Source organism: Trypanosoma theileri, assembly GCF_002087225.1.
Source record: "Trypanosoma theileri isolate Edinburgh chromosome Unknown TM35_Tth_28_V1, whole genome shotgun sequence".
NCBI classification, from domain to species: domain Eukaryota; phylum Euglenozoa; class Kinetoplastea; order Trypanosomatida; family Trypanosomatidae; genus Trypanosoma; species Trypanosoma theileri.
Genome location: NW_021639870.1, coordinates 26,932 through 54,001, shown reverse-complemented (window position 1 = coordinate 54,001; position 27,070 = coordinate 26,932). Strand labels below are relative to the sequence as shown.

Genomic DNA, 27,070 nt, shown 5'->3' with positions numbered 1-27,070 from the left:
ACATGTCATGTGGGAGCACGTAAAGTGCGAGGCATGTCGTGGTAATGAAGGTCACTCTTCTTATTTTATATTCACCTAACATCACCATTAATAATTATTATTTTTATAATTATAAACATTAACAACATTTATACTTTCGCATAAAAGAAGGTAAAACAAAAAAAATGATGTGCGCGCATGTGGAGAGTTTAATGAAATTTACCCAAACCCAAGAAAGCTCTCTTACAGTTTTTCCTTCATATTATAGGGAAAGAGGGGGGGGGGGGATTAATAAAAAAAAAAAAAGGATTTAATTGCTCCAGATACAAACAAAGAAACAAACAAACAGTTGGAGTACACAGAAAATGAAAAATATGTCTCCCACTGCATGCAATTCTTGAGTCTAATCGTTTCTATTCGCCTTATTTATTTTAAAGAATTCCAGTTATGTTTTCAAAATGATTCAAAGAAAAAAAAAAGAAAAAAAAATCTTAGCCTTACTTTTACCGTCAACAGAACAGAAAAACATATAAAACCGTGTATTTATCCTATATGAATCCGAACCCCTTGGTGTAAAAAAAAATAAATCTCTGATATTTCCAAAACAGTTAATACATATATATATATATATATATTAAAACACCCCAGGAACTGAAGAAATAGAAGTGTTAAGAAGACCAATAAAACCCGCCTACAAGTAGCAGCGTAGAGGGTAGGGTTGGGTTATGTGGTCCTTCTAGAAAACCCACGTTTGACAAGCTATTAGGAATAAAATAAACAAATTTTCGAAAACTTTAATACACCAGTACACGATTTACTACCTAATAACGTAAGACTCGATCATTCTTTTCGCAAGGTGAGAAAAATAAAAATAAAAAAACGTTTTTTTTATTAATGTAGTCGTTCCCTTATTATTGCTGTTACACCTTTGTGTTTCCGTTTTCAGATTTTGTTTGCGGATTGCCTTGACCCATCACACACATACATACATACATACATACGACACACAGATAGAGAAATACAGAGAACAATGCAAAAGTATCTTCAACTTCTCTCTCTTCTTCCTCTTTCTTTTTTCTTTCTCTTTCGCCTTTTTCCCTTTTCCATTCCATTCTATTCCCCCTTTCGCCTCCAGTGGAGAAAGAGCATTGGAATGCGTGTAGAGCTCGCGGTAGGGATGAAACGCAGAGCCCAAAAATAAAATAATAACACACAGGTGCATCCACAGAGAAGGAGAAAGAGAAGAAGAGAAGAAAAATGGAAACAAGGAAGCGACTATGTCTCTCTGCTGTTGTTATTGATAATGTTTTTTTTTAATTAGACTCTTTTTATTTCTTTTCTCTCTTTGGCTTATTTTTTAACCACACCGTAGATGGTAGAGGTGGTACCAAAGCAGATGACCACCACCCCAGCGAAAAGAAGGGCGTAGGTGGAGAGATACATCAAAATGCCTACGGACTTGATGTTGAAATCCCCAGCGTACATGTAGAAGAGGGCGGGGAAGACAAAGCCGATGAAAGAACCACTGAAGGAGCCGAGAAGTCCAAAGACAACATTCACGTCGGGAATAAATAAACCGGCAACAAGGGCAACACAGCAGCAAACGGTACAGAGAAGGGCATTCTTCCACCACGCCACCGTATCCAAAGACCATCCAAGAAGATGATGGAGAGAATCACGACAGGGAAGAATATGCAGGGAAAAGGCCACACAAAGTTTAATAATAACACCAACGTAGGCAATAGCCATTGCGACATCATGTAAAGGACGATACATCTTAAGAACAGAAGATCCGACTTCTGGGCCAAACTCCGCGTAACCAAAGAATCCAGTAAGCCAGTAAAAGACGGTTAACAGTAACATACTGGCGGCTGTTTGATAAGTCATTTGACTCACACTCTGCACTGGACGCATCTCATTCCATACTTCAAACATATTACTCTGGCACATATACGCAAACATAAACATACCAAGTCCTCGAATAGCTTCGTTTCCTGATTGGAATAATGCAAGATCATCCCTCAAACCATCCTTCATACCGAATTTAGCAGCATGCACAATGACGCATATCACAAAATATACAATAAATACTACTGCAAAAAGTGAAACATGACGCAATGAGTTGATCCGCTTCGGAAGAGAAAGTGGCAACATAAACAGGAAGAAGGTAATAGTTGTGAGAACTTGAATAAAACTACGTGAAGCCCAATATCCAGTTACGTTGTCATCCGTAAGAAACGCGTAAAACAGATCACTTATAGAGATAACGTAGGCAATACAAGCTCCAAAGCACTTGACAAACATAATAACAGCGGTAAAGATATCACCACCACGTCCAAATAAATGGCGCGCCATTGCTTCATAACTGCGAATTCCCGTCTTTTTTGCAGCACGTGCGAGAATGTCCATTGAGAATACCGTGAGCAAGTAAATGACAATAAGGTATATGGTTCCCATAACGATACCGGAGGCGTGAAAGGCGGATGGGAGTCCGAGGATACCCGCACCGAGACTTCCACCGGCGAGATTAAATACACCCGAGACAAATCCGCCGTCTGGGACGATTTGGTGACCGAGTCTCTTCAGCCAATTATCGTTTTTCACCTCTTTTGGATCGCTGTCAATACTCACCTCAGAGGAAGCTCCCGCAAGAACATTCTTCACTGGCTCTGGCCTGATCTCCTGAGAGTCGTGTGGAGAGGACATTTCTTATGCAAAAGTAAGTGTGAAATACCTTGTTTTGTGTTTTTTTGTATTTGATGATTTCTAATTTAATTTGTTTGTCTCTCGCTTGGGGTTTTGTTTTCTCCTTATTGTAATTGTGTTTATTATTTCCCTCGTAATACGGACGTCGGTTACAGCACCTTCTTTTCGTGGAGCGACAACAACAAAAAAAGAAGAGAGAAAAGCAAAATAGAGCAAAAGGGGATCGAAAACAGATGTCAACGACATGTCATGTGGGAGCACGTAAAGTGCGAGGCATGTCGTGGTAATGAAGGTCACTCTTCTTATTTTCAATTCCCCTTACCATCACCATTAATAATAATAATAATAATAATAATAATAATAATAATAATAACAATAATAACAATTAATTAAATTAGACAGAAATGTAGAATGGAACAAAGAAGAAAAAAAGAGTAAAGGAACGGATACGCAGAAAAATTAAATCCATAAAAAGGTTTTGGTTTCCCGTATTTAAGGGCCTCTTAGCAGTAACGACATTTTCATCTAATCCAATTTAAAGGTTATAGCATGAAAAACAGCAAACGTCTTCCTCTGATAACGCCTCTGTGTTCACAACAACTACACAAGCCGTACAAGCCTTCTTACCACAGGAAAGACACAAAACACCACAATTATTACACACCACACATTGGCAAACTGAACATGTATCCTCCGTTTTGATGGCGCAAAGTACACATTTCGGAAAATCTTTTATCATTAGTTGTGCCCCTTTAAGGGCTGAAGTAATTGCATGGCCTATCGACATGACATCATCTACTTCATATAAATTAAAAGGACCATAACATCTTTGCGGTAGTGGGAGTCCACAGAGGTACAGAAATACAGTACGTTCCTTTGTATTCACCTTTAAAAAGGGTATCATATCTTCTTGATTATCTTTCTTCTCATCCACCACTACTTCAATTCGTACACGTAACATCATTAATTCCTGCTCCAACTGAAAAACATTTCGTGCCAACTGCTCTAAAATAAAACATGAGCATCGAAAAGGGCCATGCAGAGAGCATGGTTGCCATGGTCTTCGTTTAATTAAACTATCACATGGGGTTTCACCTTCTGAAAGAGCAAGAAGATATCTGTCATCTTTCATTCCAATCACATGTGGTAAAAAGAAGAAGGCAATACCGGGAAAAACATCCCCGTCTACCACATCCGCCGTTAATGGTCTATACAGAGGCACTAGAGCACACCAACTTCCAGAGCACAAATACGCGGCATATTGACCTCGATTTTCCTTTTCCTCTTCCTCTATGGGTCGTTTCCTTTTCATCTTTTATCATTTAAAAAATTTTAAGAAATTAAGAAAGGAAAAAAAAAAAAGAAACCACTGTATATATGTATATATATATATATATATATATATATATATATATATATATATATATATATATATATATATATATATATATATATATATATACATATGATGGAATAAAAAAATTAAAATAATAGAAAAAGTATTCACATAAAGTAAAACATCTAAAAGTGTATAATTAAAGAAGAGGAATAAATATAATTTATCTCCTTCTCTATGTGTTATAGGAAACTACGGCGTTGCTCACAGCTGAGCGAAGACCCAATTTAAAAGCAACTCACGATCTTCAACACCGGCATTTCGGTAAATCCTAACCAATTGAACCAAACGCGTCAAATTATGTATTGTGAGAAGTGTCACACTATTCATTTCCTGAACAGTGAGAAGATGATGAATGTACGCCCGCGTATGTCGTGAACATGTGTAGCAATTACAATCTAACGACAGGGGTTGAATATCCACTGCGAAAGTATAATCATTTAAATCGATTTGTGATTCATATCGAGGAGGTATTTTTCCCGAAACGGGAGTTAAATCAAAAACCAAAGCTATTCCCTTCTCTGCCAATATCCACGGTAACGCAGACTCAATAAATGATACACCTGTCTTTAAACACATAAGAATAGCAGAAACTGATATGGCCGTGCTCATTACTACTTTTCCAGTACCAATTTGACTTAAATAGGAATAGTATTGTTGTAAGGTTTCATTTTGACAAAGTTCCTCTGTAAAAACGTACTTAGTATTATTATCCGAAACACATAACGGTTTCATTAATTTACAATCGATCTGATTTTGAATAGAATCAGCATAAGATGACCAACGAATAGAACGTCCTTCTGCTGTTCGCCTTCGTTTTGTTTGTGATTCATACAATGACACTGCATCATAAAGAGGAATAGCTATAGAAGGCTGAATAGACAAAACCACTTCTTTCCATTTTTCATTACTAAAAGAGATTCGACCTTTTTCATGATTTCCGCACAAAGTGGTCTCTGTAGCTGGAGCACTGGCATGCATCCCTACATGTGGGCTTCGAACCGTTAAAATAGTTGTAAACTCACCGAGGCCGCAAAACTCTGCAAATCCCTTCTGAGATTTTTTACAAATATTTACATATTCGTAAGCATCAAAGATAGAGAGACTTATCACCCGTTCTTCTTTGGTTAGAATATCTCGTACTTGATCAGGTGTAAGGCATGGAACCCCACCACGTCTGCACGGCACCACGAAGAGAGGATAACTTTCCATCATGGTTATCACTATATCTCAGCAAAATTCTCCACAGAGAGAAAACACAAGCGAAAAAAAAAAAAGAAAAACTAACATGTACAAAAAAAAAAAAAAAAAAAAAAAAAAAAAAAAAAAGAGAGAGAGAGAGAGAGAAGGTAAAATACACCCAAAGGAGAAAAGACATTACAAATAAAACAAAAAGATGAACATTGTATAGATTTTGTGTATGCAGAGAGGCCTGTTTAAAGAAATGAAAAAAAGATGACACAGTACAGAAAAATAAAATAAAAAAATAATAATAATCGTAAACAATATATATATATATATATATATGGTATTTGCTCGATAAAAAAAAAAATTCATCATACATAATTAATTTATTTGGTTGTCAATATTAATAAAATAAAACAAAAAAAAAAATAACACTAAAGAGGAAAGGTGAATAAAATAACCCACGATAAAGAAAAATAATAATAGAACTAATATCTAAAAACACTATCCCAATCAAAAGTTTTTTTGTTCTTTTTTACTTCGGATTCATCTATTATCCATGAAGGTTCAGTACCGGTTCGAATCCCACGCTCAGTCATTGCAGTTTGTGTAAATTGGGAAGGAGACTGTAATAATGGTGAAATAGACTTCAACGACGCTTCAACTGTTCGATAAGGAGCACTAAATTGATTATTATTATTACTATTAATAGTATTAATAGTATTATTATTATTATTAATATCAACATCCACAAGATTCTTAAAACCAGGGTTTGACATTACAGAAGGCCTTAAATCATGTTCTGTAGAAGGAGAAACAATTCCCTGTTCCATACATTCCTGTTCTCGTAGCCATTTCTTCCGAACTTGATTAAACATATATTCCTCTGTATAATCTTTAGAGAACGTATTTTTAGTTGTAGACCTTATACCTTCTTTTTCATCTGGTTTTTCCTCATACTGACGTGCACGTGAAAGTGCATACTCTACTAATGAATCTCTCATACGTGCATCCGATGCGGCACTTCTCTCGGCTAAATTTTCGACCTCTAATTGTTTTGGTTGAAAAGATTCCACATGTCTGGTATGCAACTGATGTACACGTTGTCGTCCTTTAGATTTTTTCTTCTTTATATCTTTAGCGAGAGCTTGACAACGTGCCATCCATTCAATACGTTCATCATTTTCTTCCACTTCAATATGTAAACGAAATTTATCTTCTTTACGTATTAATTCACGAATTAAAATACGTCTCTTTTGTAATGCTTTTTCATTTAATCGCTGTTCATCTTGTTGTTTCTTTCGTTTAAGGTGATCTACAGTATTCAACCATTCTATCCAAGATTTTTCATCCAAGACGCGTTCATGATCGATACTTCTCATTATGACCCGTTCTTGTTCACATGCGCGTTCACGTTCGTATTCCACGGCGGCCCGTCGCTCTTCTAAAAGAACTCGATATAATTTAATTCTCACCAGTTCACCCCTTACATGACGTTGAATACAAATAGCTGCTTTATTACGAAGTTCTTCTAATCGTCTTGCTTCCTCTATACGTCGTCGTTCTTCTTCTTCTCTTTTTCTACGTTTCTCTTCCTCTTTACGAATACGTTCTTTTCTCTCAACCTCAATTGCCATTTGAACACTTCGCTTTTCATTTTCTAATTGCATAAGTGAGCCCCATAGTTGTTCTTCTTCACTTTTACAAGAGTCTCGGAACTGTTTCTCTTTTTCCCATACTTCTTTCAACGCCCTTTCTAATTTCTTTCGAAGATGCTCAGCTTTGTGAAGTAAAAGGTGAGCTAAGAAAAGTTTATGTCGTGCCAAGTATCCACGAGAAATTCGTTGTAAAAGCATTGAAGTTTGTAATAAATGTTGATTTCGTAGTTTTTCAAGTATGTTATGCGCTTCTGATTTAAGGAATACTTTGGTAGAACCTAATTGAACCTGAGCAGGTATTTCTAATTGAGCTCGTTTAATGATATCTTCTACAAGTTCCTTCTCATTTCCTTCTTGTAAAGAACTACATAATCGATATCGATGACAAAAGATATTTCGTGGAAGACGTACGGGATAACCAGCTTTTCGTATTTTTATAGTACCAAGAACTCCACTAGATTCTAATTGATTCATAGTTTCTCTACCATGAAACATTCTTGGTTTTTTTAAAGGATGAGGTTTAATACAACGAATCCAATGAGGATTTGTACTACCAATAAGATCCATAAGTGATGATAATTGATTACGAAAAAATCCACTAACCGTAAATTCTTTTCCTCCTTTTTTCTTTTCAGATAATGGAATAGGTGCAGGAAGGCAATGCGCAATTACATTATCATGACTTCCCCGTACGATAGTTTTAATAGAATCCTTTAAAGTATCTCTATTTTTCTCAATCCATCCCATTACATTATAAGTAACATCTGCAGCATAATGTCGAACACAAAATGTATCTCGAGATACAGGATCCTTTTTAAAAAATGGATTCTTTTCATGTTTATCCACTACCTTTGTTAAGAAACCAAGATCTGTTCCTCCTCCAAGCCAACAACATTCATCCAGAAGAGGTAAAATACCTCCTTGTGCAGTAAGCATGTTTAAACATTCTGTATTATCTGGAAATTTAATATCAGTAACATCAATACCTTCTTTTTTGCATTCTTCTAGATCACGTTTAAAAATGTTTAAGTTATAATGATACTGAAGGCGTTCATTGGTTAAGTTAATACATAACTGTTCAAATGAATTTACTTTAAAATCTTCAAACCCAAATATGTCTAAAAGGCCAATCCAATTTCCATCACTTTCAACATCACATAAATTATTACACCTATCGATAAGCCATGAAAAAATACCCTGATACAAATGTTTACACATAGCATCACGAATATCAATAGCAGAAACTACATCATTTCTCTTTAAAGCAAATTGATTATTAGGAAGAGCTCTAGTACTTGTTAATAATTCATGAATTAATGCTTCTTCATCTATTTCAAGCAATCGAACCGCTTTTTTAACATAATTCATAGTTTTAGGATCAATAGAACAACCTTCTTCTTCTGGAAGGAATCTAACATTTAGTAGTGTCATCACAGCTGCAGTAACACGCCAGACAGATGTAATCTCTTTATGAGTCATTCCTACTTTTTCCATAGAATGACAAACATCATTAAAATCACTTTCTGAATTATACTCACTATTATTCATTGTACCTCCAGAAGAAAGTGATATATATTGAGCTTCACTTTCAAGATTAAGAGTTCGTGTCATAGACCCTTTTGATCGAACCAAAAGATAAAAAGAATGATATAAACGTTCCCCTTTTGCGGCAGAGACGACACGACTTTTTTCTAAAAGGTAATTAGTAGTTTCAGCACCAACCACAAGATGTTTAGAGTTAAATTTTACCTTCATAAACTTTCCAAATCGAGAACTATTATCATTCCGTACAGTTTTGGCATTACCAAAGCACTCAAGAATAGGTGAACAAGAAACTAATTTTTCACCAATATTTAAAGATGCTCTTTGATCTTCACCACTAGCAGAAAGTGATGAAATAATACCTAAATATTTTAATACTATTTTTGTTGCTTCAGTTTTTCCTGCTCCTGATTCTCCTGAAACAATAATACTTTGGTTACTTACACTATCCACCATTTCATAATATGTAATATGCGCCTGAGTCCATGAATGTGGAACTAAATTTGGAGGTAAAGATGTTGCATTCAAACTACGTCCTGCAGCTAAGTATTTTTTCATTTCCGTATCTTGATAACGTGGAATAGAATATGTAAAAGGATTCAAAGCGACTACTATAGCTCCAATATTGGTGTAAACAATATCTGACATGTAACGTATATAAAGGCATCGTAGTAAAACTGCTTCATGAAGAATAGTTAAAGTAAGTAGGTCATCAGGAGATTCATTAAAAACTCCACCAAAAAAAAATAACTCAATATCTTCCATTTTTTTTATCGTAATAGCTTCATTTGGAGTGGTATCCTTTCTTATATCATCCTTTGTAATACAGACTATACCTTCTTTTGAAACGCTTTCAACAACTCCCATCACCCATGAATGCTCTGGGTGACGAAAAATAACATTATCTCCCGTCTTGAATGTGCTCATTTCTTGAAAAGAAGAAACTAACAACCAAAGTAGGATATACATAAAAAAAAAAGAAGACAAATCCATATAAAAGAGTAACATTTGGAATGACCAAACAAACAAAGAAACAACAACAACAAGAAAAAGAAGAAAGGTTAATTGTGACATTTTTTTTCTATTATTTTTTTTTTTTTTGATTTCCCGCCAAATGTACTGATTCATTTTAATTAGATTCTTCTCTATGATAAAGTTAGACTCTGTTCTATGGTAACCTCAACTTCTGTTCATCCCACACAAACCCCCGCAAAATAAAAACAGTTTAATAAATAATAGGACAAGAAAAAAAAAAGAGAAAAAAAAGGAAAGCTAATATAATTATTACTCCTCTGATTCACGTGCTCGTTTTCTTTCTTCAAGGGCTGCTTGCTTCAACAGCTTTACACCCTCTTCAAGAGAGATAACTTGAATCCTGCTTACCTTGTTATGAAAAAATACACCAAGAACCTGATCAGCAGCCTCTAGCATCTCAGTTTTAAAAGTTGCAGTAATGAATTGAGAGTTTTCAGATTCTTTGCGGAGAAGTTTTGCTACAGATGATCGATATTCTGCATCCAACGCAGCATCAATTTCATCAAATAGATAAAATGGTGCAGGATCACAACGTTGAATAGCAAATATCAGTGCCAATGCAACGAGTGACTTTTGTCCTCCACTTAATTGAGCCAAATCTGTTATAGCTGTTCCAAGTCCAAAAGAGACTCGAATACGGGCAGCAATATAAGGATCTTCACCTGCTTCTTTCTTAAGAGATGATCGAACAAGTTGTAATTCTCCATGAGAATCTTCTGTTGCAACAAGTTCCTTAAATACTTCTTCAAATTGGTATTGAATTTGTTTATACGTACGTTCAACAGCTTCATCTTTCTTTTTATCAAGGTGATCCATTAATTCATGAATACTTTTAAGTTCATTCTGTAAGATTTCTCCTTGTGCAACCAAATCATTCTTAGTCTCCAGTAAAGAAGAATATTGATCAACGGCTTTTCGGTTTACGTGTGCATATTTTTTTATCTTTTCATTATTTTCTTTGAGACGATGCATTAACATACCCAAGGACTGTCCACTATAACGTTCTGCATCTTTAGGAATGACACCTAATTTTCTTATTTTTTCAAGGGCATCATCACGTCGTTGTACAAGAAGGGTTCGTTGAATTTGAGATCTTTCATCATCATCTCGTCGTTCCTGAACAGATCTAGAAGTTTTAAGTCGTTTACTTTTTAAGTTTTCAAGTTTTACTTCTGTATCAGCTTTATCTTTTGTCACTTCATCTATAAGCTGTTTCACAGCATCCAATCTTTTAAAAACAAGAGAACATTCTTCATCAACATTTACTTGTTCTTTTGCTAATGTCTGATTATTAGTTTTAACCCAACCAAGTTCACGAAGACGATCATGTACAATATTCATTCGACGAGTTAGGTTTTGAAGAGTATCATCTAATAAACCAACTTCTGTAGCCAACTGAACACTCTGTAACTGTAATGATGAAACATCTTGGCGACCCTTATCAACATCATTCATAAGTAACTCTAGTTGAGCTTCTTCTTCTTCTCCCCATCTAGATACAAATTCATCTTTAATATCCTGTTGTAGAACTGATAAAGCATTTTCAGCATCCAATATATTCTTTTCTAACCCTTTCTGTGCACTAATTAGTTGATCTTTTTGTTTTTCAAGTCTTGCTTTCCTTTCGTTATGTAGACGAACATCTCGAAGGTCAGCATCAGCTTCATTTTCTGCTACAGAAAACTCTCCCTTTAAAGACTCAATTTCATTTATAACATCAGTAATCTTTTGTTCAATAACAGCAACTTCTTGACAAAGTTTTTCAAGTATATCCTTTTCCTTTATATGCTTTGAAGAAAGTATCTTTTCATTCTTGAAAGCAGACAATTTCATATTTCGGGTTTCCAAATAACCACCAGTTATACCTCCTTTACGACCAATTTGATCACCTTCAAGTGTAACAGTATCACAGTTGTACTGTTTTACAGCTTTAGCTCCATCCTCAATAGAAGAAACAACAGCGGTCCTTCCAAAAACTTCTGCAACTATTCCTTTAAACTTTTCATCACATGAAATATGATCCATAAGAGAAGTACATCCATCTTTTGAATCAAATCGCATTGGTACACTTTTACATGTATCCAAAGGGAAAAAAGATATACGTCCTGGTTTTTTTCGAATATTAATTTGTTCAAGAAGTATAGCACTTACTTCAAAAGAATCAACAACGATATTAAACAAAGCATTACCAGCAGTTACTTCTGCAGCAACTTCATATCCTTTAGAAACATCAATAAGTTCAATTAATTGACCATGAACAGCTTTACGAAGCCTTTCATCACCAATTTCATTTAAAACTTCTTTTACAGATTGTAATCCCTGACGAATATCATGTCTTACAGCACGTTCAAGTTGATGTTTTGAACGATTATATTCATCTTGAATCCTCTGAAGAACACTTTCTTGTTCATTTACTTTTTGCCAAAGATTTCTTCGTTCAATATTAAGAGTATTTCGTAACTTTATTGCTTTCACTCTTTGAGTTTCATGATCTGCCATTTTGGATTCCACTTTCTTTGTTATTTCCTCTCTTTCCTTTTGTTGTCTCTCTTCTTCACGAATTTGTTTACCCACATCATCTATGTTGTTCTTTAGACGTAGAACCTCTTTTTTATGGGCATCTATGATATTTCTGTTACGTTCAATTTCACTTGTAAGCCATTTGTCACGTTCCCCTTTATTTTTAAAAAGTTTACGTCGTCCACGTTTAGCCAGAAGGCTTTCAAGTTTAGCCTCTAAGACAGCCAATTCTTCACTCTTTTTCTCCATAGTTTTCTGTTGAGAGGCCAATTTACCTTGTTTTATATCCAAGTCACTTTTTACTTTTAAAATGTTTTTTTCTAGTTGTTTCTCTTCTTTTTGAAGAGCAACTCTTTCCTTTTCATTTCGACTTATAGCATTTGTAGCATCAGCAGCATCCAATTGAGCAATAGCTTTTTTACCATTTAATGAAGCTGCTTCATTCTCAAGTAATCGCATCTCTTCTTCCAATTGTGCAATACGTATTGCACAATTACGTATATGAGCTTCTGATGACTCGATAGCATTCTTTATATTGATATCATCATCTCTATTTTTATTTAAAGTAGAAAGAAATTCATTTCGTTTCTCATCAAGTTTTATTAAACACTCTTTCGCATTTGATAATTCTAACGCAAAAATACAGTATTCTATACACTTCCTTTCTTTCTCAACTTCCTGAAAAGATTTTAATTCTGCACTTTCAGTCTCTAATTCAGAAAGTCGTTCTTGTAATTCTGCAATAGACTCTTCAATCTTTTTGTACTTTAGTGAAGTTTCTTCAAGAATTTCTTCACTTTCCTTTCGTCTGGCTTCGTAAACTCCTGTACCTGCAACCTCTTTAATAAGATTACATCTTTCTTCATCTGTCATATTTGCCAAGGCAACAATTTTACCTTGCTCCACAATATAATATGGATTGCTAGCAGAAAAGCCAGCGCTTTCCAATAGTTGCTTGACTTCCGTAGCAGTGAACCTACGATCATTTACACGAAACTCATCTTGTTTGAGTCCAACTGTACGTCGTATTCGAACTTCTTTCTCTTCAGTTCGTCCAGGAATAATAAGACGTCCATCAGAATTATCAAAGATAATTTCAACAAAAATAGACAAAGCAGGTCTTCCAGAACCAACATGAAATAACTCTTTTCGTTCTGCCGCAGTTAATACGCTATACTTTTCACTTAAAACGAACTGAACAGCAGCAAAGAAATTTGACTTACCCGAACCATTTTTTCCCACAATAACATTGTTTTTGGGAGAAAGTTCTGTTTGAAACGATTGCTCTCGATAGGAACGGAAACCCGAGATGAGGATATTTTTAATGTGCATTTTGAACCCCTGTAAGAGAAGAATAAGAAGAAGAGTCCATTCAAGAAAAAAGGAAAGAGTAACAAGAATAACAACAAGAAAAAAAAAAAAGAGCATGAGGAAACAGGTATTAATAATCCAGTCTAATAACTCGTAAAGAGTACTCTATTTCACAGATTTCAGGTAGAATACACTAGAAGAAAAACAAAGCAGAGCTATATCCCAATTTGAGCATTAAGAAAATACATTTTTTTTTCTCTTTTTCATCGTTCTTTCTTTTCTTCTTGTGCTTCATGAGTTTACCGAATCAATAAGCCTTCGTCTCTGCAAAACAACCCAATAGGTCTTTGAAAAAGAACAACATCATCAAAAAAAAAAGAAAAAAAGAACACTGCCATGAAACACAAAAACCTTCCCTTCCCGCGTGCACGAGGGCCAAAAACCGACCACCACGAAATAAAGAAAGATAACACCCCACCGCCGACCTTCCCCCCGTTCTGGTTTCGTCTTTCTTTTCCCCGTTGCCCTCACGGCCTCCTCCCTCTCCCTTCCGGTTTTTTCAAGGCTGCGAGGGAAAGGGCACCAAAAGTCAACCCAGAAAGGTTCCCATCCCTTTTTTTTCTCCGCCCCGTTTATCATAAAAACCCGCCGCGAGGGACGACAGTGCCGGGGGTTGGGGTTTCTTTCCTCCTATTCCGCCGTGGGCTGTCGTGGCGGGGTGGGGTGGGTATTCCCGGCGAGGTGCCCCCGGCGTTCGTGGACGCCGTGTTTCTTTGGGGCCCCGGCGTGGGGGATCATGGGGAGGCGTCGATGGGTTTCTTCGGCGGTGGGGGGTGGCGGTCTTCAAAGAAGAATTATCCCCTTGATCATCTGTGTGGGGTGTTTTTTCTCCCTTTTCTTTTCTTTTTTTTTTAACAGGGGAATATAAAAGAGAATTACATCTCTGATTTTTTGGGGTTATGGAAAGCCTTTGGACTAATATACGAGGTACATCCGGTGAAAGTAGAGGCTATAACGCAAAAATATCGGAATTAAGAGAGGCAAGGGCCTGTATTGCTCGATATCTACAACTAATTTTGGAATTCATGTAACTACATAATAGCAAAGGTGTCAATGTAGTCGCCAGATTATACTGTAACGTGTATTCTAAGATGAGAAGATGTCGTTCTTCTTTTTTTTTTCTTGTTATTGTTGCCGTAGGATGTTCTCTTCTTATATTTTGGTTTACTTGGGTGATCAAATTATGTTGTCACGTTTGGTGTTGTTTTTTTTTAATTTACTGTACTTCTATGAAGAGCAAACGCATAGCTACTTTCTTTGGTATGGTGACACTATAGTCGAGATATTATTTTTGCGGTTTTTGAAATCTTATACTGATTATGATTAAATAGTTAGTTTTTTTTTTTCTGTGGAATCTCTAAAATGTGTATTATTCGTCAAAGGTCTGTAATCTGTAAATATGGCTGGGAATTTTTGAATGGGTGTTTTGGATATTTTCTTATTTATTTATTTATTCAGGGTGAATTTATTTTGTTAATATTTTGTTTTCATTTCCTTTAGTTTTACCTTAGTAGACATAATGCCGTACGTTACGACACCTTTTTTTCTTGCACTAAAGGCAGGAGAAGAACTTCCACTGCGACCTCGTAAAGGCGCAGAAGGTTTTTCCTTTACGACATTATTGACATCATTGGTATTCACTCGTAGATGTGGCAAGGAAGCATCAATCCCATCAACTTTGTCTTTGGTGGTATGCTGTGATGATGTGAATAAGGATAAGAAGAATAGTACTGCTACTAATAGTTATACATTAGCTAGTCACACCTTTACCAAAGCCTCTGGTGGTGATGTTTCTGCTGATGAGTCTGTTGTAGTATCTCTACCATCCCCTATTCTTTTAACATCTCGGGGTAATGCTTTTTCGTTGGTGGTAAAAAGCACTGATGAAAAGTCAGTTAAACTGTCTTCTGATTCGAAGATTAATGGGACAGCTGAAAAGAGTCCCTCTACTGCCTACGAAATTACGATGCATGGGTCCCAAAGGACTTTTTTGACGAATGAACAGATGCAGTTATTAAGCAGTGCAGGTCGTTCTTTGTAAACGAGGTGAAGTCAGCAAATACTAAAGAAATAATAATAATAATCGTAATAAGGTGTCATCTATAATAATAAAATAAAAAAAAAAGAATAGAGCATGTTACCTTCTTTTAGAGAGGTTTGTTGAATAAAATGAAACTGTTTGGTTTTTTTTTTTGCTTCTATCAGTATTTTCACAATATCACTGTATCTTATTTTGCGTTTTTGCTGTTTGTATGTATATGTATATATATACCTAGTGAAGTGTTAGTAAGTAAAAACAAGTATAAAGGTATTATAGTTTGTACCTATTTTTTTTTCTTTATCTTCACTTAGTATACAAAATGATGGATGACGCCTTTTAAACGAGAAGGTGTGGAAACTGCTATTTCTACTGATTCACCTCAATGAGACAGGAGAACTCTGTTATCTATACATTTAGGCTTTTCTGACAACACAGAGAAACTTGAATTATGCAAGGTTGATACTCAACTAGTGTACCTGTTATAATTTATGCGTCACCATACTCTTTTTTTCTGGTATACATACTTCTCATTGGCTATTGGTTTGAACATACATTGGATTTGATGATTCTTGCTTCTTTTTATTACTTTATTTTGTCTTTGATGGATCTTTTTCCTTCTGGGTTTAACTATTTTTCTACAGAAGCTATGAGACTGGATCCCTCCAAAAAAAAAAAAAAAAAAAAAAAAAAGCTTACCAGATAATGTCGCAGGCCTACAATAAAAAGAGCCACTAATGGAAATTATTACGATCATCATCTTTTCTGACTCTCACACATCTTTAAAACTCACAAAAATGCATGATTGTTACTTCCTATGAGTAGTACCTCGGCTTCTTTTGGTGTAAGAATAAACTAATATCATTACGTGGTTGCACCATTACTTTGTAATCTCATTCTTTTGTTATTCAACAAGCGGAAATATGGCTTTCTTCTTATTCAGACGCTGTATTACACGAGGAGTTTTTTCTTTAATATGCTAGTTGTCATGTGCAAAAGCGAGACTCATGATTCTCACACTTCTCCCGCTTGGAGTGTTTGATTTCCTTTTGATAGTTAAAGGGGAACAATGGTACAGAAAAAAAAGATCAAAAAAAAAAAATAATAACATCACCACTGATAACAGTAATACTGATGTTAAGTGAACGTCAGCGGTAAGGTCATCATTGACTAAAATATCCTTGGACAATCTTGTGTTTATTTTTTTACGGCCAAGCATTTTTCTCTGGGTCACGTAGGGAGAGGTTTATAGTCACGTTGTGACAAGCAAAGGATCTCTCTTTTTTTATTCTTTAATCAGATTCGTTCTTGTTGTTGTTGTAGTTGTTGTTATTTTGTTCTTCTTCTTCTTGAAGAAGGGTAAGCGATTCTTGTAATCCTTTTCTTTTTCTTCTTTTGTTTTTACTGCCTCTGGAAATCCATCCCTTAAAAACACAATACACACCTTAAATGATGTAGTAAGATCTCTGTGGAGAGGTGAGATTAAGGAACGTCAGAGGTCTGTTTTTTTTTTTCCCCATGCAGACACCAATTCTTCTTCAGTCTTTGCTTAGGGAGGAGGGTGTTTTCTTCCATCCTGCGATGCAGGTATTACCTATTCCTTCTATGGGTGGTGGTCACGGAGTAGTGGCGACAAAGTCACTACCGCCTGGTACACTCCTAGCAAAGATTCCACGAAGGTCTATGATTACTGCTAGTAAGGCTCGTCATTATTTGGCTTCCTGTGAATATAAATATCGACAATTTGAGTTGGGTGGTACGCATAAAGGTGATGCTAATACGACTTGTATTTTGGAAAAAATAGAACGAGAGTTGGAATGGAAATTGTCTCCAACAAATACAATTATTTGTTTTCTTCTTCTTGCAGCAACAGAACAGAATCGTTTTACCGTTTCATCCTTTCAAGGAACTAATAATACTGATACTACTATAAAAAAAGACGAAAATACTCACTCACTGTGGAATCACAAATGGATGAAACCATGGTTATTATCACTTCCATCAAAGTATGATAACCTCCTTGAACTTTATCCGGAAGTTAATGAATTAAAGTGTATTGAAGAAAATGATATTGTGAAATCGAGTGAATCTGTTGTGACAGATAATTATCTTCGTCCTTTCCTTCTTTTTGAACAACATCGTAAGAAAGTAATATTGGAACAGGAAAGGGTAAAATCCGAGTTTCAAATTTGTCAATCAGTTCTTTCTGTATTGAATGCTTTGCCATTTAATTCTGATGATGATTCAAAATTGCGAATTCCAGCAAAACTTGAAGAATTTCTTTGGGCTTACAATACTCTTATGAGTCGGGGTTTTGCATATGATCCTGAAGTATGGGCTCTTATGCCATGGGTTGACTACTTTAACTATGCACTAACAAGTAATGCTACTATGAAGTTTAGTGAAAGGCAACAAGCCTATATTTTTGAGACACTCCTTCCTATTGCGAGCGGTGAACAAATATTTCTTCACTATGGTTCTTACACAGATATGGAATTACTCTTGTGGTATGGATTCATACTTACACCGTCACTATTACCTGAACTTTCAACAAGTAATAGTCAAGAAGAGAGGAATCAAATATTAAGAATGGTTTTATTTGATGACAAAAATATAATGAATATTACCAATACATCTTATATGCAACGTGATGATATATGGTTAAAATCAGTACACACTGCTTTAGGGTATTGTTTCTCACCTTGGGCAGAAGCAGACGGATCGTATCCACAATCTAAACCACATGAGTCCTGGTTTGAACTCCTTTTGGGATCATATCTTTTGAAGAAGAAAAATTCAAAAAATTTAGAAGAGAACCATTATTCTAATTTTTCTGTGGTATCGGAAGCAGAATTAGAAAAACTTGTGAATACGCTAATTGATATCTTTTTGGTTTCTAAGAAGCAAGAAATATCACCACAATTGGCTGCTCAACGTTGTTGTCTAGGAGCGCGAGGACCTTCCTCATCGATGCTGCGATTCTTAAAGAATGTAAGTAGTCTATGTAGCCGTCAAGACATCTATACACCATTATCCCCTTCTGGTATTCTACGAGCTATTTGTTTCGCAGAGCTGTTTTGTAATGACATTGATTTAGTCACAGGAGTAGCAGTTTCCTTATCGAACAATACAACAGATGTTTCTCCTCTTGCCTCTGTGAAGACTATGGCACAACAGTCCTCAATTGATGCTGCTTCTCTTCTTCATTTCCTAGCATTTGATGCATCAGAGGAGGAATTAGATTTCTACCTGTCAAGAGAAATGGACTAAAAGAAGCATTCTGATAGAGGGATACTTTTACACGAATAAATAATTATGATAACAAACACATTGAATTATCCCTCCGTTTTTCTCCAAGAGAAAAATAATGAAAGATAGTAAAAGGAGAACGAAAAGGGAGAGGGAGAGAGAGCTAGTAGATATAAGAGTCGCATAAGTTTGAATATTTTAATTCAAGAATTGTCGAATCATTGGTAAATAACGTGAAACAGCTAGTCTACATGTGTCTCTGAAAGTTACATACATATTTTTAGAGACTTTCTTAATGAGGTGGACTTTGACGATATTCACGGACTCTTTCACATGCCAAAGTAAGTAATATTATTGGCGCAGTACCGTTCTGTTTAACTCTTTCACTTTTCCACGATACATACAAATACATCTGAGTTTAATCTTTTTTTTTTTTTGTATGTGTATACACTTTTTTTTTTTTTTGTTATTGTTTCTTTTTCTTTTTCTCTTCTTCCTGTTTGCTTCTACTCGGATTTTTTAAATTTCCTCGTGTTAATTGAGTAGGCGTGTGAAGGAATGTCAGAAGTGATGACGACTTCTGGAGCTGAGAAAAATTCTCCCTGTACGACTTCCAAAGAGAACTGCAGTGATAAAATATTGGAGCTGTTTCTTCGCATATACGCCTTAAAATGCAAAGAATCTGCAATAGAGATGAATCCTCGTGTTCTGCAAGCTGCTGTTGAAATGCAAAAAAGTACAGTTCCGATAAAAAATAGAACAACACATGAGGGGGTTTCTTTAAACCATTCAGATAAAATAGAGGTGTCATACACTCTTACTGGAATGTCACTTGGAGTTAGTGGGATAAAAGCTCTTATAGCAGCACTTATTGCTCTTCCAATCACAATACTTGATCTTAGTGGTTGCTATCTTGGAGATTCTGGCTTCGCTGCACTTGCGGACGCCGTATCAACATCTTCTTCTTCTTTACTATTACGTAGTCTAAACTTAAGTGCTGTTGGAGCCACAGATGCTGGACCACTAGCAAACTTAGTGACATCATCTCAACAATTACAGGTACTTGATCTCTCCTGCAACAAGCTTGGTACACGTTCAGCAGGTTTGGCTGTTCTTTGTGGGGCGATGCAGTATCATACTGCACTACGAGAAGTCTTTCTTAGTGATAACTTTATTAATGGTGGTTGCGATACAACTATGCGGGCAATTGCGGAATGGCTAGTATGCTCTGGTCGTACAGGTGTATTACTACACATTGATTTACGTTTCAATACGTTGGGCTTCTCACGCGATTTGGCGGCCAGTGCAGGTGTTGTGAGAATGACACGGTGTGTGTATGGTACCCATCCACTAGTAGATGGACTCATGTTCAACAATATATTGGAATATCTAGATCTGGAGGGAAATGCGTTTCCAGAGGATGTGTTGGACGTTATAGATGCGAAATTGGCTGTTAACCGACGTAGCAAGGAGAGTATTCGAAGAGAATTAAAAGTATCCATAGCTGCGTGAAGAAAACATCAATTGCTGTTGCTGTTTTTGATGGTGGTATAAGGAACGAACAGAGCAAAAGAGAAAAAAAAAGAGTTATGTGTATAATGAGAGTTGTTAGTGCTCTTCGTTTTCTTACCCCACATGCTCTTTCATACTATACTGTATAGAGAAAATTTTTTATTTTTCGTTTTCTGTATATATATATATATATATATATATATATATATCTGTACATGTATCTCAGTGTGTGTGTGTCCTTTTTTTCTCACTATCTCTCTATTTCTCTATCTCTCTGTGACTAGAAGTTCCTCTCACTTCGCTCTTGCGTAATAGCAACACAGTGATGAGTTCAACACAGCAGATGTCTTCGACTGTCAATGGTAGCACTGCGTTAGCGCCAAACAAAGTGGCAGAGTTGGTGCGACAACTAGCAGTGACACAGTATGAGGCACAACAGCTTCGTCAACAGATGGAGCTTATGGAAAACGAAAACAAATCGTTTCGTAATGCTTTATCTCAAAGACAAAATGAGAATAGACTTGATAAAAATGCACATAACGGACAATTTTACCACCGACAAGAACGAGAACAAAACCAACAAGAGGAACAACAACAACAACAACAACAGCAGCGAAGTGATAACAGAGGACCACGTGAAACTGCTAGTACAAATGTTAGTATGAATGACAACAATCGCATAGAGAAACCAAGATTTATAGATCGACTACTGCACTCTCCTGGAAAGAAACATTTATCACCATTACAACGACAACAACAACAAGAAGAACAACAAGAACAAGAACGGTTTGACTCAAGGATAAAATATAAATCTCCACTACGGTCTTCTAGAAAGACTACGGAAGATTTCCCTAATATGTGTACAGAGGGAGTGGAAGTTCACGCTTCTTCTTCTTCTTTAGATGATTCTTACTGGAAGAAAAAGTACTTAAAACTGAAACGTTTGCACGCGAAATCATTAATGGAACGTGACTTGCAGTTGTCTGAGGTACAACAATTGGTATTTCAAATTCACGAAGAACACGATGAAATGCGTCATTCCCATGCACAAGATCGTCTACGACAACAATTAGAACAAGAATCAAAATTTCGAGAAATGTTAGAGAAAAGAGCTAAAATACTTGAGGATGAACTCATTGAATGGCGGCAACGTTTTTTACGGTTTATAGAGGATCCTGGGGTTGCACGGTATCGTTTAGTGGCTCAAGAGATACCGGCCTCACCAAACAACATTACAGACATTGGAAGACCACATTACCCAGAAGGATTAAACCAAACAATTCCTTCTTTTACACTTGCAGATGGTGTAGTACATTCTGTAATTGATACTGGTTCATCTTCACAAAATGTCTCTCCATCTCTTCCCAGTCACCAGTGCAACATGGCTGGGATTAATAATATTAATAATACTAATAATAATAATAGTGATAATGGATTAGATCTAGGGCAACGGCGGCGTCAGCATTTAAACGTTAGAGCTAATATCTTTGCTGGAGAAACGTGGAACTATGGTGTACCGCATAAAGTTTTATCCACTGTAAACAGTTTATCAGCTGCTATACAAGTCTCTCCCACAACTACAACAGCAACATCACAGACCGAAATGTGCTCTAGGAGGTCTATTGGGATTCAGGTAGATGCAGGTGATGATGATACAGTAGTTGATGATATACAGAAAAAAACAAGAAAGATTGATTGGGTACAATGTGCGAGGAAATCAACTATCGCTTATCAAGATAGAAATACGATGGATCTTCAAAGTTGTCTTTTACGTGATACAAGGAATGGTTCAATGTCATTAAAAAATCCTCAGCAAATTCCTGCTGAAGATTTTAAAGGTCACTTCTACTACTCGGTAAATGAGGAACAATCGAGTGATCGTGGATTTGAGACATCACCTATGCCTCCTGTAGGCTATCAGTTAAATGGAAGGCGATCTTCTAGATCATTTCCTATTTATTCTGAATCAACAGGGATAACAAGGTCTACTTTTAGTGAACCATTAGGGTTTATACCTGGAGATGATCAGATGGAACGTGAACGCCTAGATGAGGACATTCGTAAACACGATCAACTTCTAGAAGCTGTAGCGAAATTGCAGCGACAAGCTCAACGTGCAGCCAAGACACCATCTTTTTAGGTGTTTTCGCTTTTTTATTTATTATAGTGTTGTTTTTCGGTTGTGGTTTTATGTTTCTTTTTCTCAGGGGTTGTTGGGTTCTTCTTGAGTGGAGATAACAAAAGAAAAAAAAAAAAAGAAATAATATGAGTGAAGTATTGGCTGCCAGTCATTGTGTAGGAGATTTTATTTTATTTTTTGCAATCTCCATTTCTCTTTTGTTTTGTTTCTACCGTTGAACTTGTTTATTATTATTATTTAGTGGTAGAGTGAAAAGTATGAATTTATCACTCTATTGGTGTACATTTTTATACCGTTTTTTTTTTTTTAATTTTCTGTTCCTTTCCTTTTGAAATAGAATACTTTCTGCTGTTCGGGGTGGGAGATAGTGGGATGAGAGAAGTTATTTTAAAGGCGTCATATTTGTGTTTGAATACCACATTCTCTCTCTCTGTTTCTCTATTTCTCTCTCTCTCTCCTGTTTTTGTATATGTACGTGTGATAGTTAAATCTCAATCAAGAGAGAATATTAGTTGTAATTGGATCCACTCAAGTTTTTCTGTTTTTTTTTTTTCCTTTTCTTTATTTTCTATCTTTATGTAAATATGCACATTTGCTGTTTTTTTTTTCTTGTTTACTCTCCTTGTATATTTATTTTCTTGTTTTTTCCCCATTCTCTTCTATATCTTTCTATACCTACGTATACCCTATGAAATTTGGTTTTATTACTATATTATTATTGTTAAACAGTAATTACGTCTGTTTGCTTTTGTTTTTAGCGCCCAGCCGTAATGACAGCATTGCCAACGACAGATCCTACAGCAGATGTATTTAACGCTATCAATGGATTTCACAGCAGCCGCGGCGGTGACACAACTGGAGCCGATGCATACAATCCATCACTAGATATCCAAGAAGATATGTCAGCAAGTAATTTAACTGAACAGCAGCAGCAGCAACAGCAACAACAACATGGTCGTACATCAGACAATAATAATAACGGCGATGTTGGCTTTGATGATTTCTTTTTTCACAATCTCCCACCCATCAGCAGTCAGGATGAGGCGGCGCACGCTTCTGCGTTTGAAGGATTCTGCTTTGATGATATCTGTGGTGATGGCGGGTGGCCAACTACCGCACTTGTACCAAATGAGACATCCAATGATGGAAACGGGCCTTCTACCACTGATGTGACGAATGGCATTACAGAAGATCATCACAATTCAACAGAGTTATTTGATTTTCTTCTTACTAATGATACAACTGGTGGAACAGATGCTTCTACTGCGGCTTTAACTTCTATGGCTCATATTTCATCCACACGAGTTGAAGTTGATCAAACCATTCCTAATTTCATCGGAGTGGAATTGAATGGAAATCCTGCAATAACACCTGCTCCTATTTCTGCTTTTTCTCCTCCTTCTACTAATGGAATGACCACAACTACGGCTGCTACTTCCTTTGACGGACAGAAACATTCCACAGTACTGGAGACACATGAAAGGAACACAAATGCTCCCTCTATTCCATCTACTCTTAATAACATGGCAGGGAATCACTTACCACCCAATAATGTTGGTAACGGCCATGGGGTCATGTGCGAGGAGACAGTTTCTATTCAAGAGCCTATAAAGACGATTCCCACTTCCCCAAATCTCAAGTCGCGGGGTTCTCTTGGAGTCAATGACACTTCTATTGCATCTACGGCTGGATCTGCAGGAGGGGCAGCGGCGGTATCTCGTGTCCCACGCGAAGGTGTGGAAGAACTTCTTCGACGTGCAGAACGTATTCTTCATGAGGATGTCAATAATGAAACAAAACCAACTGCAGGTGATACTTCCACAAGTGGTGATCATGAAGGCATCAATCCAAACAATAATAACAACAGTAGTAACAGTAATAATCCTGATAGTTTCTTTACAGCACAAGTTTCACATTGGCTTCGTCGAGGTGCGGAGGTGCAAGAGAATGCTCTCTCCACAGTGGCGGAGCTTCAACTGAGTCTCACACAGACAATGCGGTTATTCGGCGCCCACAGTGGTGTCTCTTCTGCGCTTGGGCCAAAGTACACTGCAACACCAGTGGTACTCACACTTCCGCTGGTAGTACCAATGCTTCAATCCCTTCTTGAGGAAGATTGAAGATAACAAGAGTCTTGCAAAGGGGGTTTACCTGCAAAGAAAAGAAAAAAGGAAATCCATGATGATGATGATGATGATGATGATGAAACATATATATATATATATATATATATATATATATATATATATTTTGTTTTCACCGGTGTACGTGTACAGAGACACGTCCTTACATTCACAGGTATCATCATTTCCATTACAGATCTATACACAACAAGATAAATTTATTTCTTTATTTTTATTTCTTTATTTTATTTTTGGGTTTGCTGGGGTTTGGAGACTTATAAAGGAAAGAAAAAAAAAAAAGAAGTAAAACACACTTTTTTTTCTTCTTAACGGGTGGGGTGGGCAGATTAACTCATATCTTGTTTTTATTTTTCTTTGGTAATACCACTTGATCAATTTTCTTCACTCTTAAGAATGAGTAATGCGATGCTGTGATCTCTACTGCTCTCCTTAACTTTTCTTTATCTTTTTCTCTGACTGTTCCTCTTGACTGAGAGTATATACAAACACACACACACACAAAAAAAAAAAAAAAAAAGGAGTCCAAAGGCAAATAGATATAGATTTTATTTTTGTGTATACGTGGACTTTGGCTGTTAATACTAGATGGACGGTGTGCGATATCAGATTGAGCAGCTGCAGTATGTACTTGGGCAGCTGGACACACACCGCATGTTAATGCAGGCGGATGCCGCACAACTGCAGTTAGCATTAGCGAATGCAACTGCGATTGCACGCCATGTAGTAGAGCGACAGACACGTCGTAATGCAAAAATACACTCGGGCAAAAACAGTAATGCTCGTACTTCTGATAATAATAGAAATGATTGTAGGAATTCTTCTTCTTCTAAAGCGAAACAACAACAACAACAACAACAACCTGAAGAGCAAAATGAGGCAGCTCAGGCTGTTGCTAATGGTGGTATTAGTAGGAGTAGTAGTAATGCGGTTGATGTGAACAAGAAGAAGGATGAGACGGATAAGAAAACTATCAAAAGTAAAGAATCTGCAGGGCAACCATCCTATTCTGAGACCATTGCTAGTGTCGCAAGACTTCACAATGTTTCTCTTGATGAAATACGAAATTATAACCCACAGTTATCAGAATTTGATGATGAAGAAGTATTACCACCAAATACATTTATAAAAATGAAATTGCACGTAAATGAACCTTCTCAATTTGCTGAGATTTCTGATATAACGACACCTCATCAGCGTTTAGGAGAACCTCTTCTTGGTGCGGATGATACTATGACTGCAGAAGTTCCATTACCATTAGCACCTCTTCCATATATGCAAGATGCCCCACGTCGCTCTACTTATATTGAGGAATCACCAATAAATTATAGACAAAATAACGATAACGATTGTAAAACCCTTAATATACAAGACGACTCACCTAAAAAAATACGGTTACTTATGTTACCTTCTCCATCTCCAAATCGTCATGGTTTCTCAGTTGAGAATAGTATGAATAACAGTAATATAAAGGATAATCTATGTGCTGCGGATTCCTCTGTAGAAGTCTCTGTTAACGTATCAGGACATAAAGGCCCTAATAATAAAACTATGGCTGCGGGAAATACACCTGTTCCAAAGTCACTTTTCTCAGGTTCACATCTTGGGAAACCGCCCACTACACCACAGGTGACTATTATTACGGACTCAAAGAAGAATAATGATAATAATAATAATAATGATAATGATGATGATAATGATGCTATTCCTTCTGCTGCTTCTCCATCACCAATTGCGAAGGTACGTGCTGGTGATCGTGATCAGTCTTTACTTACCGAGTCATCTTCTTTTCATTCAACGCCTACACCTACACCACATGTATCGCCAAAACCAAAAGGAAAAAGTACCCAAAATGATTTAGTAGATATACGTGATAAGGGAAAAGATGGTACAACAACACCACCACCAACCACAAAATTAAATGTAGAAAATAATACTTCTGCTGTAGATAATAGTATGGATGGTAAGTTGTGTAACAGTAATGATATATCACCAATTGTACCGAAGAAGTCTCCTTATCCAGAGGAAAGTGATGAAGACTTTGATACACTTAACTCTATAGCTCAGCAATATGCGGTAACAGTGAAGGAAGTGTTGAAATGGAATCCGTATTTGATTGTGTATGAGGCAGAGGAACCATTACCACCAAACCTCCCTATTGTTCTTCCACTACAACAAAATCAATTAAACGAATAAAGATGAAAAAATGACTAGTGGAGTCCTTTTTTTTTTCTTCTTTTTTTTTACATCCCTCTTTGATATATATATTTTTTTAGAGCAGAAAAGAAAGAGTAAAACATCTTATTTTGATGACTGTTTGGTAAATTCAGTTACAAACCTCAGAATAAAGAGGTGTAGAAAGAAGAAGAACCAAAACAATTATAAAAAAAAAAAAATAAGCGTGGATATAAATGAGTATAAATAATTCTAATGATGAAAAGTAGGAATATATATATATATATATATATATATATATATATATATATCTGCTGCGATTATTAGATACATATGCTTCTTCAATAGTGCCACGTCTCAGAAATCAAGGGAGCAAGCAAAAAAGAAGAAGAGAGGAATAAAAGAAATTGAAAAAAAAAAAAA

General features: G+C 36.2%; 11 protein-coding genes across 11 annotated transcripts; 6 read left to right on the top strand and 5 right to left on the bottom strand.

Annotated features, from left to right (window-relative positions):
- Positions 1-1,329: 1,329 nt before the first annotated feature.
- Positions 1,330-2,685, bottom strand: TM35_000281210 (amino acid permease; the record flags this gene model as incomplete). Its single annotated transcript, XM_029028152.1, has 1 exon — positions 1,330-2,685. The coding sequence occupies one exon, from the start codon at positions 2,683-2,685 to the stop codon at positions 1,330-1,332; it is 1,356 nt and encodes a 451-aa protein (XP_028880471.1).
- A 535-nt stretch (positions 2,686-3,220) lies between these two features.
- On the bottom strand, positions 3,221-3,997 carry TM35_000281200 (uncharacterized protein; the record flags this gene model as incomplete). The annotated part of the gene is made up of 1 exon (XM_029028151.1): positions 3,221-3,997. One exon carries the CDS (start codon positions 3,995-3,997, stop codon positions 3,221-3,223), a length of 777 nt encoding a protein of 258 aa, XP_028880470.1.
- Positions 3,998-4,285: 288 nt separating this feature from the next.
- TM35_000281190 (putative queuine tRNA-ribosyltransferase) lies at positions 4,286-5,296 on the bottom strand (the record flags this gene model as incomplete). Its single annotated transcript, XM_029028150.1, has 1 exon — positions 4,286-5,296. The coding sequence occupies one exon, from the start codon at positions 5,294-5,296 to the stop codon at positions 4,286-4,288; it is 1,011 nt and encodes a 336-aa protein (XP_028880469.1).
- Positions 5,297-5,754: 458 nt separating this feature from the next.
- TM35_000281180 (putative myosin heavy chain) lies at positions 5,755-9,393 on the bottom strand (the record flags this gene model as incomplete). The annotated part of the gene is made up of 1 exon (XM_029028149.1): positions 5,755-9,393. One exon carries the CDS (start codon positions 9,391-9,393, stop codon positions 5,755-5,757), a length of 3,639 nt encoding a protein of 1,212 aa, XP_028880468.1.
- A 357-nt stretch (positions 9,394-9,750) lies between these two features.
- Positions 9,751-13,353, bottom strand: TM35_000281170 (putative structural maintenance of chromosome 3 protein; the record flags this gene model as incomplete). The annotated part of the gene is made up of 1 exon (XM_029028148.1): positions 9,751-13,353. One exon carries the CDS (start codon positions 13,351-13,353, stop codon positions 9,751-9,753), a length of 3,603 nt encoding a protein of 1,200 aa, XP_028880467.1.
- A 1,558-nt stretch (positions 13,354-14,911) lies between these two features.
- TM35_000281160 (uncharacterized protein) lies at positions 14,912-15,433 on the top strand (the record flags this gene model as incomplete). Its single annotated transcript, XM_029028147.1, has 1 exon — positions 14,912-15,433. The coding sequence occupies one exon, from the start codon at positions 14,912-14,914 to the stop codon at positions 15,431-15,433; it is 522 nt and encodes a 173-aa protein (XP_028880466.1).
- Positions 15,434-16,948: 1,515 nt separating this feature from the next.
- On the top strand, positions 16,949-18,700 carry TM35_000281150 (uncharacterized protein; the record flags this gene model as incomplete). The annotated part of the gene is made up of 1 exon (XM_029028146.1): positions 16,949-18,700. One exon carries the CDS (start codon positions 16,949-16,951, stop codon positions 18,698-18,700), a length of 1,752 nt encoding a protein of 583 aa, XP_028880465.1.
- A 537-nt stretch (positions 18,701-19,237) lies between these two features.
- TM35_000281140 (leucine rich repeat containing 45) lies at positions 19,238-20,191 on the top strand (the record flags this gene model as incomplete). Its single annotated transcript, XM_029028145.1, has 1 exon — positions 19,238-20,191. One exon carries the CDS (start codon positions 19,238-19,240, stop codon positions 20,189-20,191), a length of 954 nt encoding a protein of 317 aa, XP_028880464.1.
- A 325-nt stretch (positions 20,192-20,516) lies between these two features.
- On the top strand, positions 20,517-22,331 carry TM35_000281130 (uncharacterized protein; the record flags this gene model as incomplete). The annotated part of the gene is made up of 1 exon (XM_029028144.1): positions 20,517-22,331. One exon carries the CDS (start codon positions 20,517-20,519, stop codon positions 22,329-22,331), a length of 1,815 nt encoding a protein of 604 aa, XP_028880463.1.
- Positions 22,332-23,101: 770 nt separating this feature from the next.
- TM35_000281120 (uncharacterized protein) lies at positions 23,102-24,451 on the top strand (the record flags this gene model as incomplete). Its single annotated transcript, XM_029028143.1, has 1 exon — positions 23,102-24,451. The coding sequence occupies one exon, from the start codon at positions 23,102-23,104 to the stop codon at positions 24,449-24,451; it is 1,350 nt and encodes a 449-aa protein (XP_028880462.1).
- Positions 24,452-25,060: 609 nt separating this feature from the next.
- On the top strand, positions 25,061-26,668 carry TM35_000281110 (uncharacterized protein; the record flags this gene model as incomplete). Its single annotated transcript, XM_029028142.1, has 1 exon — positions 25,061-26,668. One exon carries the CDS (start codon positions 25,061-25,063, stop codon positions 26,666-26,668), a length of 1,608 nt encoding a protein of 535 aa, XP_028880461.1.
- Positions 26,669-27,070: the final 402 nt, after the last annotated feature.